Source organism: Drosophila willistoni, assembly GCF_018902025.1.
Source record: "Drosophila willistoni isolate 14030-0811.24 chromosome XL unlocalized genomic scaffold, UCI_dwil_1.1 Seg142, whole genome shotgun sequence".
NCBI classification, from domain to species: domain Eukaryota; kingdom Metazoa; phylum Arthropoda; class Insecta; order Diptera; family Drosophilidae; genus Drosophila; species Drosophila willistoni.
Window position 1 is genome coordinate 2996668 of NW_025814053.1, and position 15105 is coordinate 3011772.

Consider the following 15105-nt stretch of genomic DNA (forward strand, 5'->3'; position numbering starts at 1 on the left):
TCACTCATCATGCCTTTGCAAAGTCAACGTTAGGAGCAGGATAGACTTGTAGTCTCATTATATTTTGAAATTCCACTCAATTCGGATAATTTTGTGTGCTTTCTTGAACTTTTAATAATTACAATTTTTGTCTTCTCTCCTCTTTTATCATAATGGCGGAAATGTTAGTGAACGAGACGAATGTTTTAAAATTTCTCCAAGAGAAGGTCGAGCCGCAACAGTTGGGCCAGATTGTTGCTCATTTTGATAATCAAACCACGGATGCGATCAAGCGTGTAGCGGTGGTGGAGCAGGTGCTTGAAGTCTTAAAAACCTCGACCCAGTCTGGAGTCATACAGGAGGCGAATAAGTTTTACTACGCCAACACTCATGTGGACGATGTGCGAAGAATTATGATGGATGAAGACGATTGGTTCCGTGCTACCCCCAGTGAGATTGCTTTGGAGGGTGCAGTGTCTTCCAGTGCATTGCCCGACCCCAGTACCCAAGACAAATTGTAGATAATAAAGATGTATGTATAAGGATGATTTCTTTGTATTGTTTTAATGCTTAGATGGTGCCCTGTGGACGTATTTTGGAATGAACGTTTTCATTGGACTGTATTTCAGAATAAAGAATTTAAATGTAACATTTGTCTTGTAAATATTCTGTAAGATCATCATATTGTAGCGACTGCGTATTCGTTGCCAAACTAGTCGAGGTAATGGACCAATTGGGTCTACTTACACTGTCAAAAGCTTCTAATCAAAACTTCTATCACCTATGACATCTTCGTGACGAGTTATGTTGTCATATGGAATGGTAGTCTCTCTTTGTTTTGGCTATCTAGTCAATATACAAAGCTTCTTTTTCTCTTTAACCGGCTTTAGTAGCGCTTGTAATATAAGTATTTGTGTTTGGTTTCGATGCTCAATTAAGACTGTTTTACTGATCTTGAAACCTTAGAGCTCAGCGTTGAGTATATAGCGGAATCGGTATGGCCAAAATATATAATGACTCTGGTACATAAGAATGACAAAATACGTTCCAAGTGCGAAATGTTAAGGGGGAATCGGCATTTTTCCAAATGTTGCTTGATCGAATATTTATCAGAATTGTCATTCCTACTCTTAAGTTCTTTAATATTTGATCGTCTACATTTTGAAAACAATTTATTTATTTTTTACCACTTTATACCGGATTCTTTTTCAAACCTTTGAAAAAATTGGCCAACATCAAAAATTTCATTTGAACTGAGATCGCGAATTGGGGCATAGAATCTTCTTCAAGAGTTTGTCCTAGGCAAATCCTTTTAATTTTCATTCTAAATTCCTGCGCAGGTTTTTGTCTACCTTGAAGACATACTCTATAGTAACATTGAAAAGATTATGTATTCATTGAGGTAGACTCCTTTTAATTTATGTTGACGTTAGGACAGTCCCGGCTAAGGCCTCTTCGTCATAACAGTCTATTCGAGTGTTTTTTTTTATAAACTTTAATTTAAATTGTGTTCTTTATCTTATTTGGTGTTTTTTATTTTTAATTCATTAAAGGTAGGTGAACTTAAACTGCGCGTGTTTGTTACCTATCTAGTGGAGGTAGACAATTCGTTGGATAAGGGATTTGGATGGACCGATTATGTCGGATATGGTTGGCAAGCCCAGGTCTTGGTGTAGAGCTAAATTAGGGAGGTGCCATTCTGCTCCTGTAATCATATAGCCCAAAGAGAAGGGCCATAAGAACCCTCTAAACATCCAGTCTTTCGTTTGGAACTTTCTGCAACATTTTGATAGGTGCATCTTCTAGTTTAATCTTCCTAGAATCCTCATGTCCATCTTATTGTTTAGACATGTGGCATTGGGAGTGGGCATTTGGAATTGTGCGGAAAGGATAGCCGTATCATCAGAATATATGACTGTACCTAATTTGATCAAGACCGCCTATATCATTTAGCTCCCATAGGAACGATCGGCGGAAAACAGGGACTTTTGTCAATAACATCGTTATTTTTAGCGCGATCGTAATAAAATCGAACGGGCCAAGTATGTCCAAATCCAGTCTTAATTGCAATAGTTAAATATCATAAGTCATGATAAATTTCATGTAAATAACTCAGTTGAATTCAGTACTATTATAAACCAATTATTTTGCGATTGTTCTAGTATTTACCCCGAAATAGTCCTTTAGATGCACGCCGCGATCTACGTTTCAGAGTTCATTGAGCGATTTAACTTTTTACACCCTTGCAAAAAGGGTAAGCTTAAAAATCTTTTTATATATATTAATATTTGTTAGTTGTGTGTACCTTTTAATGACTGTACCAAATTGGATCAAGACCGCCTATATCATTTAGCTCCCATAGGAACGATCGGCGGAAAACAGCGACTTTTGTCAATAACATCGTTATTTTTAGCGCGATCGTAACAAAAGTTAATTTTTGACATTATAATATATCGCTTAGTGACTGTGCCAAATTTGATAAATATCGGATAACTATATTATCCAGCTGTCATATAAACTGATGATGAAATGCTAAGCTAACCAGAGTAACCAAAAAAAAACTTGCACGCCCGAAGTTGGCTTAGGCCCTCTGGTTATTTGTGTATACTTCGTATATATTACGGAATGGCAATAAAAATGAATGATGGAGAGTTATTTATTAGTTTTTGTCAATTAATTTATTTTATTTTTCTCATTTAATAAACTTATCAACTAAATAGCTTAACTTATTAAAAATCTGTCAACAGCAAAATGTATTTTTTGTTTTGTCCGAATTTTAGAAATTCCATTTGTTGTTTTTCTCTTCTTTGTGTTTTTTTTTTATTTATTAATTTTTGTTTTTGTGGGTTTTAGATAGATTGGAAATATTTACAAAGCTTCGCCGAGCTTAAAATGAGGGAGGGCGAGGAAAGTAGGAAGGTGAGAATATGAAGAAGTGTGGGAAAGGGGGTTTGGTGCTCCACCTGTTTGTTTTTTTGTTTTTTGGTGCTGAATGCTTGTGCGGTTGTTGCCAGATTGTCATATCACATTGTGTTCTTCCTCGTATTTAGTTAGTTATTTTTAATAGATTTTTAATTTCAAATTTCAAGATAGATTTCTGGCTCTACGACGTCCTGTTGCGGCCTTCACCTTTGGTCTATACGTCGGCAGATCAATGAAAACGGCTTGATATTCTGGTACCTCTGGCCGCATGGACCGTGACTCTGTAATCAGTTGATTTGTATAGTAGGTGACCTCCTGCTGTGGCTCATTCGCTGCAGGAGCGGAATCAGTACCAGCTGGATCAGCTGGCGCTATACGCCTTTGGGCCGAACGACCACGTAGGAGTCGAAGAAGATTACGTTGCTGTGCCTTTGATGGTTTTCTACCCGCTCGGGTCTTGATACTGGTATTAAGGAAGGCTGCTTCCTCGTAGCGTGGGATATAACGAGGCTTGCGGGACTCTCCGCGATCTTGGGCTGTGACATTGAAACCGAAAAATCGCGGAGCCTGGACAGAGATCAATGGCAGCAAGGTTTCACGGGCGTAACGTTCCGCTTTTTGTAGCAGCTCGCCCAAACGGAAGGGCAAAAGCTGCACGGTTTGTGCCTCATCGGTTGAAGGATTCGCGGGAGTGTGACCGGGCCGGTTCTGGCCCATTTGGGCCATCATTTTGGGTAAACTACCAACTGTGGAGGAATCGGCTGTGTTGGTGGTGGTGCTGCTACTGTCTGTTAAGTCTATTTCGCTCAAGTCCAGATCTTTGCCTTGTTTAACCCTTGGTGTGGTAGCTTTCAGAACGGGTTCCACAATCTCCTCTGTGGTCGAGTCCTGCAGATTACGCCCCCGGTTGACAGCCATTTTGCGATCCTTTAGAACAGGCTCCACTATCTCAGAGGAGGCATCGGGGAAACTGCGACTCGTTTCGCTTGCCGCCGCATCGGAAGTCTCATTGTCCAGCGAATTGCCGACTAAAATGGGCTGCCAAGGCAATGCAGCTGAATGACCCAAGGCATAGGTCTGATTTCGACCCAATTTGAAACTGGTTCCCAGATTAAAGATGTCCTTACTTTGCTTGGCACTCTCGACTCCATCGACTGAGGACGACACACTTAAACCAGATTCCTGGACACTTGAGTCGGGTATGTCTGTGGGGGAATTGCTTGCGCCGTTGGTGACAACCGATGGTGTTGCCAATGTTGTATAGGATCCATAATCCTCTTGATTGTCCAATTCACAGTTGCCGGCCTGAAGGGGCATACGTACGGGATTGCCACTGCTAAGCTTAGTTGATGGACGACACAGTGAATGACTCCGGCCAAAGCTATCCGTAAGTACCACCTTATCGATATCCCAATGGGGCAAACCCTTGCTCAGCCATCCACTGTACGACTTGTACAGCAAACTCAGAGTCGTGGGAAACCCTAAGGCGGGATGCGGTACTATGATCTTGGACACAATATCACCGGCAAAGAACTCCGAGTCGTCTTTTCTGTTAAAACATCAACACAACAATCAACTCAATACTGTTAATCCTGATCAAAGTCACTTACTCTGATATTTCAAAGGTCTCATTGAGACCGCCATCGCCCTCTAATATGGCTTCCAGGCGTCCAATTGTGCGCAAGGGCAAGTCGTTGAAGGAATTGAATATCTGCAATTGAAACTGATGGGCACAGAAGGGCTCCTCTTCGCGGGTCAACAAATAGAGTTGGCCCCGTCCTGTGGATCGATCGGCATAGTAGCCCATATTGCCACACCGCGGAACACCCTCGGCCAGATCCTCATCGTCTTGGGCACATGGAAAACATTTGCCCTTTAGGAAATCATCATAGCTGGCACAGGGAAAGGCGGGAAACATGCAGCGAGGTGCCACCGAATCAATAAAGAACTTGTAGGCTCTACGATGATTGCACAAGGAGCGTCCCTCTTCATCCTCGGCTGCCTGGGCGGCTGTATGAAGAAATATTAGAGATCGAGAGTTATTCAAAAACTTGTCGAGTTTTGGCTCTATGAAGAACTCACACCAAATGAAATCCGTCACAGCTCCAACAAAGAGATTCGAACAGCCTGTCTGCACACGTCCGCCATTTGGATAGTAGTCCACATGACCCATTGGCTGCCATGAGCCCAGGCCACCCAATATGAGATTCTCACCATTCGAGTGAATCACATCGACAAACTCAGCATCTTGACTGTCCAGACGAACCTTGGGATGTTGAGCCTCGAATAGGGGACCAGCTGGATCTAGGCCAGTAATGCGAGACAAGCCAGGCAATTCGGCACCAGCGAAACCAGAGACATGGGCACCTAGGCTAAAGCCAATCAGATGAGTCCGCTTCAGATTGAGACCCTTGTGTTGTTGGAGATTCTGAAGAAGCATCGCCAATTGTTTACCCACCAGGCGGGTATTGGCCGCCGCTCTCACATAATTGGGAAAGCTGGCTCCATTCTCCCAGTCCACACAAATCACAATGCAATCCTCCTGCACAGAAATTACAGAGATTTGAAATCATGGTAAAAAGTGGAATCTTTTGTTTACCCACCACAGCCATTAGGGCCGTCTTCATCTCGTAGATCCACACATGGGGGCAAGCGGAACCAAAGCCATGGACAATGACACGTACGGATAGCTCATCGAAACCCTCTAGATCAGCAATTGAGGGCATCGCTTTCTTTTGGCTGCCAGAGGAAGGCTTTTCCGTGGTGGAACTGAAGTTGCTACTGCTCGATGCATTTAGGCCCGCCGATGACTGTGCCTCGTTCATTTCATTTAGGTCACGCTTCGATTTGCCACCGAATGCCGCTGTCATATTGAGGAACGACAACTCCATCAGTGGCCGATCGGAACGCTGGCGGGTGGAATAGAAATAGAACTTTGTGTTGATCTCCTCGGGTGCTGAGGGCAGCATTTCAAGATAGGCAAAGGGTCCCGAATCCTCAAAGCAGCCAAGTTCGCCATAGCAAACCCGTTTCACCGCGGCTCTCTTGCTCCGCCGCTGACGCAGACGTTGACGCTGTTCGTGCTCCAGCAGAGAGGCACGCACAGCACGCGATAGTTCCGTATAGTTGGCAAATGCCATACCAGAAGACGTCAATACATCCTGGGCGAGGTCTATGAGATGATCAGATAGATATTTGGTTAGATAGATGTGAGTAAAGCAAATGATCGATTCGTCATTAATTTGCCATAACTTCAATGCGGATCACGTTTCAACCAAATATTTTATTGACAATTTTAACGACTATCCCGATAATCTTGTGGATGGAGAGGGAGAACAAACCTGGCGCCCTCTATTGCTATTTGACGTTTCAATCTTATAATGATATCCATTGCTTTTGAATTGAAGGAATTAACCTCATGGTTTTAATTTTGCTTCAACACATTTGTTAGCTCTAGCTTTGGCTTTTCGCTGCGTATGACTTAATCGACTCTGGTCGGATTGATAAATTGTCGAGGCGTGATTTGAGTTTTTAAATAGCCCCAACCCAGCCCAAAAACTAAAAGTCTCTCCCTCCCTCTTTCTGGTCATATTAAGCTGCCGCCACACACAGCGAGTCTAGTGCTCTTTAAGGCAAAAGTACGTAGATGCATATACGGATTTTGGTTAATCACGTGGCCACCTTATAAGCAACTACGGAAGGAATGCAAATTATTCAACAATTTGACAGATTGACTGGCTCTAGTCCAACACATTGGCAAAGAAGATCTAAAATCATGGCCCTCATTGGCTTTACCATTGATGATGTAACCAAAAACAAAAAAAGATGCAGAAAACCCTCAACCATGATGGAACCAAAGTGACAAATAATGATTTACGCTCGGATGACAGGGCAAAAGTGAGTCTAAACTCACTTGTATCATTATATCTTTTACACATTATCCAACTGCAATTTAGCAAAAGGTGTGCACAATGTAAACAAACAAACGGCAGAGGAATAGGGAGGCGAATAGGGAGAAGGAAAGACAAAGCGCTTTACTAAGCTATTGTAATTCCCTGTTAATACGTAACCCTAAACTCATTTGGAGGGGATACACGTTATACAAAAATTCCATTATCTACCCTAGACAAGTATTAATTTTCAAAGTAAAAAAGTGAGATTAATTCAAATAAGTAAACCAAAATCGATTATTTAGCACTCGAACTAAGCATATAATCATTTTTCATGGCAATGGAGGCACAAGAGCTAATATATTTCTCCGCTTCCGAGAAATTTGTCTCAAGATCTATGAAAAGTTTCTTAATTGCAAATCAAATAATCTAAAATTACTCTTTTTGTCGCCTTGTAACGCCGACTAGTTTTAATCCTAAACAGGAGCGGATCCTGGCAGATGGTCCAAGCGGTCTGGACCCTTAAAGCACCTTTCATTATATTCTAAGTATATTTTTTCTATTCTGAGTATATTTTATGCTTTTTCACTTGTAACTAGAAGGGAATGAATTACAATTCATTAAATTTTTCATTGTAAGAAAAATAAAAAGGTCAAAATAAAACAAAAATAACATTTACTTAAATACTGAAGAAAAATTTAGTCTTGCTAGAAAAGGTAAGTAGGTACACTGATAATGTATTTTGGATCACTGCGAAGACTTTTTCGACTTTACGATTCTACCTTGAAAAATAATTTTCAATCGTTAAAAAATAGTTCTTACTTGGAGTCAGCGGAAAAGATTGCTGATAATAATCGTCAGCACTTTCCCCTAAAACAAATAAGCAGCTCATTATATTCCCAACACTTACATTCCTAAACCAAAGTCAATGTATATCACCTTCAATGTAGTCAACAATTTGCAATTTACGCAATTTGTTTAAATTGCTCTTCATGATAATCATCGCTGTTCAATGGCAAAAGCAATAGACCATCAAAAAACAAAAAAATCAAAAAACATAAAAAAAGAAAGAAGAAAGAAAAATAAAACACATTAAACACTAAAAGCGGAAACTTCCATTGTCTCTCTATCTCTCTGTCTCGCTCTCTCTCATTCGTCTCCACCCACTCACAGTGCCACTTACTATTAACATCATTATCATCATCATCATGATTTGAGATTAAAATTGTTGTCACTTGTGAAAAATAAATTTGAAAGCCTTCTCATGCTCTCAGCAAAACAGCAAAACAAATAAATGAACTAATTAATTAATTTAGTTAATGAAAGGCAGGTTCACTAGACGTATACTTACTATTGCTAGATGACTGCTGATGACAGAGACTTGAGGAGACAAAGAAGGGCAAAAATATGAGTAGCATCATCATCATTGCCTTCTCTTTGTTGGATTCACTTTGGTAGGATTTGCTTGTTGTCTCGTTTCTTATGTTTTGTTTGATTACTTCGGATCTCTTTTTTAAATTTTTGTTTTTTGCTCTTGTTTCTGTTTAATATTTAAGATTAAAATGGGATCTGGGAAGCATTGATTTGTTTCTGTTTGTTGAAATGTTCGTTTTGTTTCTTCTTTTATTTTGTTTTTTGTTTTTCTTGTGGTGTGTTGGGTGGTGGGTAAAGGGGATGTGGGGGTTTTTGTTGGTTTTTAGTGTCTGTTTGGTTATGCGAGCAAAAACCACACACAATAAACAAATTCACTTTCACTTGGCACAGACGATGAGGCCAAAGCGCTGAAACGCTATAACCGCTAGTGTGGAGACAACGATGGCCAATGGCAAGTGGCTTGACGGTCGTGACTGGTTCCTGGACTATAACTTTGCCTTCAGTCGCTGACTGACTCACTGACTGACTTTGACTTGGACTGTGACTCCGTCTAGGCGTTGGCTATATGCTTTGATTGAATTATGTGGCATCTCCAGCAGCATGAAAAGTCATCATTGCCAACCTCATCATCACGACGAACGTCATAATCATCACCATAGTCTCTGGCGTGGCTTTCTCCATAGACCAACTCCGATTTGTGACATGTTTGCTTATAGCATTTTGATTGACGGTTGGGTCTCTTCAGACCAGATCTGCAATTACAACCATATATTTTAGTTATATACATCATACATACATTTAGCATCACATCACATACTATAGCATATTATGGTATATAAATATATATCTATGTAGTATAGGGTATGCATGTCAATTGCCATTTGAAAACGCCAAGCACATATTGTATAATAAGCCGGTTACACACATTTAAACTGGCTTAAAAACAGGATATTGCATTAGTTAGTTAGACAAGTCTAAGTCTAGGCTAGAGCTGGCCATTGACCTTTATCACTGACGTCTTCAAAATGGGCTCACAAAAACAAAATGATTCGGAAATTGTTACGAGTATAAATAACAATTGTTATACTAAAATCTTATAGGCCCCGTCTAAGAGTCTAATTAAGGTCAATTACAATAATTTTTAACTACGAGGTTCTTCGACCATCCGAATTGCACTAGGAAAAATGTGCGAGATTTTTGTTTGTCATAAGTATCTATTTTCTTGAAGGATAAACTCCTTTTTTTCTTTTTAATCATTACAGAATGTGGGAAATAAAGTCACTCATTTACTTTTACTTTGGTCATTGGCAAGTTCAGCAGATAAGCAAAACACAGGTTTATCCAAATCAAATCTAGTCTTGACTTCTTACGTGTTTTATTCGCAATTCAGTTAATTTCCTACTAATAATAATACTCTCCCCTCTTTTAGTTCTTCGGTATAGTCCCAAATTGCCGAATATGTGCCAATTTCCGAACATTTGGATCCATCCACCCTCCATTTGGGTCAGAGTCAAATCAACTACAAACCATCAAACAGTCATAACCCTTTGTCACCATTTTGCTTTCATTAAAGCTGCAAAAATTTCTTAGGATTGACAAACGAAAGTGAAAAGTATCATAAACTGATATACCATCATATCATACTATGTATGATGTGTCTGTTTTCTTATTGATTAACAAATTGCTGTGGTTGTTGTTATTGGGGCCCTCTTTTTCGTTTTATTTGTTTGTCAATTTTTTGTTCGTTGCATTTGTTGATTCACTTTCGTTTCGCAAGACTTTATGTGTGATTTTTTAATTAGCAAAGTGTTAGATGGTTGGGTTATTGAGTATTAGACAAGATCCAAATGAAATGAATGCACAAAGTGGTAAATTGTGTTGTCAGCCGATGTTAAATAATCTAAAGCTGGTCTGAGATGCTGATGGGCCAAGAGAGAGTGGGAGTGAGTGAGAACGAACTAAGAAAAGAACGGAGACAGCACATTAAATAGAATTTAATTTGGCCTGTGGTTAATCAATTGGCAATTTTTGCAAAAGATTACTTTAACATTAGCTGTCTTCTCCATTTCTCTCACTCTCTCTCTCTCTCTTTCTCTCTGTTGTATGTGTCGGATTATTAAGGTATCTGGCGTGGGAATTCCCACGAAAAGACATTTTCATTCTTCACTTCTATGAACACTCGATGACAGAAAAGTAAGTTCAAAAAAAGAAAAAGGGAAGACATCAATTAAGGGCCCTTTGAGTTGACTTCTTGTCCATCATCTCAACATCGGATCATCATCATCATAATCATCACTTCTAACACTTTGACAATGACAATGAAAGCGGCAAAGAGAAAGAAAATGGAAAGTTATCTTAACTTTTAACAAAATGCTTCTAAAGCAACAGAGGTGACTGCGGCTTTAGCGACAAGAGCGTCTACTTCTCATTCTGTTTCTTCTTCTGCGGGTTAGTTCCAGTTTCTATGCCACAATTCCAAGACTTAACCACTTTCAAATAGATTAACCCAATTTGGTTGCTTGGCTTTCAGATTGCTTATTTTCGCATTTGGCGGCTGCTAATTTAAGCTCATTAAATGCTGAAATCGCAGTTGAAGTTGAAGTTGCTGTTGGTGTTGGAGTTGGCAGAGAAGGTGTCTAGCATCTGAGGAAAAGTGAGTCGAGAATTGGCAAAGCGGTCACGTCTCGAGCCGAGTGGAGTGGAGGAGGATGAGGTAAAAAAAAAAAACCAAACCATGCCAAGGAAAAGCGCAAATGATGTGTGCCAGAGAGTTTTCCAACCAACAACATCTACCCAGGTAGCCAGTTAGCCAGCCAATCAACTAAACCAACTAAACGTATTAGTTGAATGAAGAAATGTGATAGACAAAAGACATTGCTAAACGAACAACAAACCAATCTGTTCGTGGGAGGGCGGAAAACTTGGGCAGCGTCAACAATTGGCGGTTGCCAATATCTTCGCGCGGATTCTTCGTTTTAATCACTTGTACTTGATTATAGTTTTTTACTTACACACTTACTACTAATTCCGGGATGAAAGAATACTAGGAAAAAAATCGAGATACGAAGGAGAAAGGTATTCGCGGTGTTCCTCTATAGCAATAAATCAAACAATAAATCGAAAGCCTTTGTCTCTCACTTTAAATATATATATTTTGTAAGCAAATTGCTGCATTTTAATGAATGTTGCTGATTGATTTGTCAGGGCGACAGACAGACAATCATACAAATTCGTCAAATGTTTTCCATTTTGTTTTACTAACACTTAGCACCAGGCGGTGACCATAAATTCAATTTCGATTGATTTTATGTACTTGCCAAATGTTGTTTTTTTTATTATTGTTTAATAGCTGTAGCCATAAAAAATGTTGTTGTCCAACAAAATACTCAAATTTCCTTAGCTAATTTTCGCCACAAGCTAGTTTCCTGTTTTCCGTTACGAAAAACGAGCAGCAGAAAATCAAAAAAAATAATAAATAAAAACAAAATAAAGGGAGGAAGCAACAAACAGCTGGAAAAAAGAGGCATCAGTGCATAAAATTTCCGCTGTTTTTCTTCTTCTTTTGTGTATGTGAGTGTGTGTGTGTGTGTATACCCTAAAAGAAAATGGGTATATGCCATCGTGGACGTACATATGTATATCTAGTGCGCTAGATATATGTATATCAAATCCATGGGCTGAAAGCGCTCACGCATCCGGGATACTAATATCCTGCGGTCCCAAGATTTTTTGCTTTCGGCATATGAGAATGATATTTGCAATGAATCAGAAATCAGAGATCAAAAGAAATAATCTAAAATTATAAAAATTCAAGCTAGTGAAATAGAACTTTTCTCACCAATTTAAGTCTTCTAAATTTATTTTTCATTCCACAAAATTATCTTATGTAGAGTATAGAATTTTCAACACAAGCCCAAATTAGCTCTATCATTTTGGTTTCAAGTTAGTCGCACTTATTATTGCCATACACTGTGTGTATAGTTTTTATGACTTTTGTTTTATGGTACCATCTGAAATTAGTTGCTTTTATTACATTTTTATAGGTTTTGTTGTTGTTGTTTTTTGGCCCGTTTTTATGTTGTGCTTCTCTTTCACAAGAACTCATAGCCAATGCATTGCATTGGCTAATAACAGAAACAAGAAACCATAAATAAATTAACCATAAATCATTTGTCATGAAACCCAAGTCAAACGGTAAAGTGCAGCAACAACAGCAACAACTACTAGTACATACAATTACAATTACAACAACAACAACAACATGACCATTTTCATGCAATGGAATGAAGTACCTAACAAACGAACAGTTCATTCATCAGCATTAACTTACCAGTTTTCATACCCTATACACAAAAAGGTTCAAAAGGTATATACATATAAAAAATATAAGCACGGACTCAAAATGTTCCTTTTCATTGGATTTGTTTTAGTCAACAAGGTTGGTTGGAATTTACCTGAATAAAGAGTAAATATTTATGATTGATTATTAATTGATCTCTACTGCTTTCTCCTATAAGAATTAGAATCTATGACAATCTTTTTATTGAGTTTATTTGCTTTCTAATTACAAGTGTTTCGCCCCCAATTCAAATGCCATCGTCATACAAATTCTGCCTTGGTTATAGTCATATGTATGTATGACTAAGAATTTCAAATGACCTAATATAACCGTTGAGGGCACAGGGTATCTTAAAGCCGGTACTTGCAGTCTCATAGTACGCAATTTTAATGGTTCACCAATAATGTTATATGAGCAGAGCGGAAATAACTAGAGCTTTGACCTATTCAGCTTCAGCCATTTAAGACACACACACACACAAACACATTTAGCTCTTTTGCCTTATGAAACATATTGACCCAGTTCCTAGAGCAATAGAATTAATTCTCAAGAAGACAGCCAAATGTAGGTAATATTATTGAAATAATATCCATTTCATAAGTGAATTTTTAACTTTAAATATTGTGTATAGCTGAATAAATGTATCTTTCAAGTGAAGTCAACAGTTTTGCAGTTTATTAACCTCGTTTATTGCTGGAGTTTACGTTAATATGTAATTTGAATTGAAAGTCCATTCAATTTACAACGAATGGTCTGCCTAATTGTTATGATATACTTAGTTGGGGTAATATGTTAATGAACTACTGCACCTGCTGAAATAAAAAGTAGACACACTTGATGGCAAACGGACTTCGAGGGAGGGGATTTATTTTTAGTTCGCCAATATATGCAGATTGTATGCCTTTTGAAGAGATTTAACTGATTGCATCTAGCAGTCATTTAAGACCAAAAAAATCAAATTCAGATGAAATTTGAATCTCACCTATCCGCACCGTATAACATTTGAATAGTTTTAAAGGCAATATGCTTTTAGCCATTGTCGAGGGTATTTCGAAATAAATCAATTTTGTTACAAAGTGTTTTACCAAATTGAAATGGTTAATTTATTACGGTTAGTGGTTGTTGCTGTTGTTGATTAGGCTATGGTATGAATGGCATTGAAGGAATTTTATGCACTTTAATTGAAAGAGCTTGATCAATATATACAAACAACACACACACACACACACACATATACACGAGAATGCGCTTATGCATGTGTATATACATACACAAATAAATATATATAGCTATATGTGATGATTTTCGTCATAAAAGTCAACTTTAAACTACAACATGTAGTTGTTGTTGTTGTTGTTTTTGTTGCTGCTGGTGTCTACAATTCGTGTCAATGTCAGCATGATTTTTTCTAAAAAAAAAATTATTTTATTTTGTGTGTGTGTGTGTGTGTGTGTAGAGTTTTGATTTTTCATATGAAAAGAAAAATCAAAAGACTTAGGCGACAAACTTGCCAGTCAAATGCATTATAAAGAAAAAATTGAAGGTCTTATCACGTCTCAAGATTTAAAATAATCTAAATAAAATATATTAGTTGTCGAAGGGGGTCCCCCGAAATGTCTCAACATCTGAAACATAAGTCCATACCATAAGTAATACTTCGATTTGAAGTTAATAGTGAAGCTAGAAAAGATTTCCAGCATCTACAGTCATAGACATATATGTACACATATATATAACACGAAAAGGTCCATTAGAGTGTAATTATGCATTATACATATGTATATCTATATTCCAATTTATTAAAAATCATTCGATCCATGGCTGTGCAGGATTTGTTAGCCTGGTGACAACAAAGGGACAGCAGTGTTCATATAGCATATAGGTTCATATAGGTTTGGCATGGCAAACGTTGCCCTATAAACTAACTTCTCGATTGGCTTTACAAACACACAATTCAAATGCATGAATATATATACAAATATGTATAGGTATATACTTATGTACATATGTATGGATGTATAGTTTGTACGTTGGCGGCGGCTTCTTTGCTACTCTTCTCCCACTTTTTTATTTCGGACCCGGCTCACAGTTTCACTTGAAGCTCGTGAAAGTTGCGCTTCGGCGGCAACAGCAGCAACAACAACAACAAAGCACACAGTAAACAAAAAATACAACAACAACAAAAAAAGCAAAAAGTGCAGAAGAAAAAAGGTTGACTTAGAGGGCCCAAGCCCATTAATAAATGCAAAAAAATTAAAAAAAAAAAAAAAAACTTTATAGAGAAGAAGAAATCACAATTAATATACGCACTTTTTATACCGTTTGTTATTGCTTTTCGCTTGTTATCTCTTCCTCTCTCTCTCTCTCTCTCTTACTCATAAGTTGCGCAAAGAGAAAAACTAAAAAAACCTTAAAATTTGTGTTTTTTTTTTGGTTTTGTTTTGGTTTTGATGCATTCACGTAACGGCAAAACAAAAAAAAAACTATTCACGCTGAGCAACAACAATAACACGACTGGTTGACGAAAGGAAATGGAACGAAATGAGTTGCAGCGAAACGAACTGAACCGAACCGCTAGCCACCGCACCTGAATAACAACTG

At 38.3% G+C, this 15105-nt stretch overlaps 1 protein-coding gene across 1 annotated transcript; it reads right to left on the minus strand.

Moving 5' to 3' along the window:
• Positions 1–2929: 2929 nt before the first annotated feature.
• Positions 2930–14897, minus strand: LOC6652835. The gene is made up of 6 exons (XM_002075401.4): positions 14815–14897; positions 8143–8917; positions 5505–6073; positions 4984–5443; positions 4512–4911; positions 2930–4450 (listed from the first exon to the last, which is right to left on the minus strand). Exons 2-6 carry the CDS (start codon positions 8216–8218, stop codon positions 3064–3066), a joined length of 2892 nt encoding a protein of 963 aa, XP_002075437.2. The 5' UTR covers positions 8219–8917; positions 14815–14897; the 3' UTR covers positions 2930–3063.
• Positions 14898–15105: the final 208 nt, after the last annotated feature.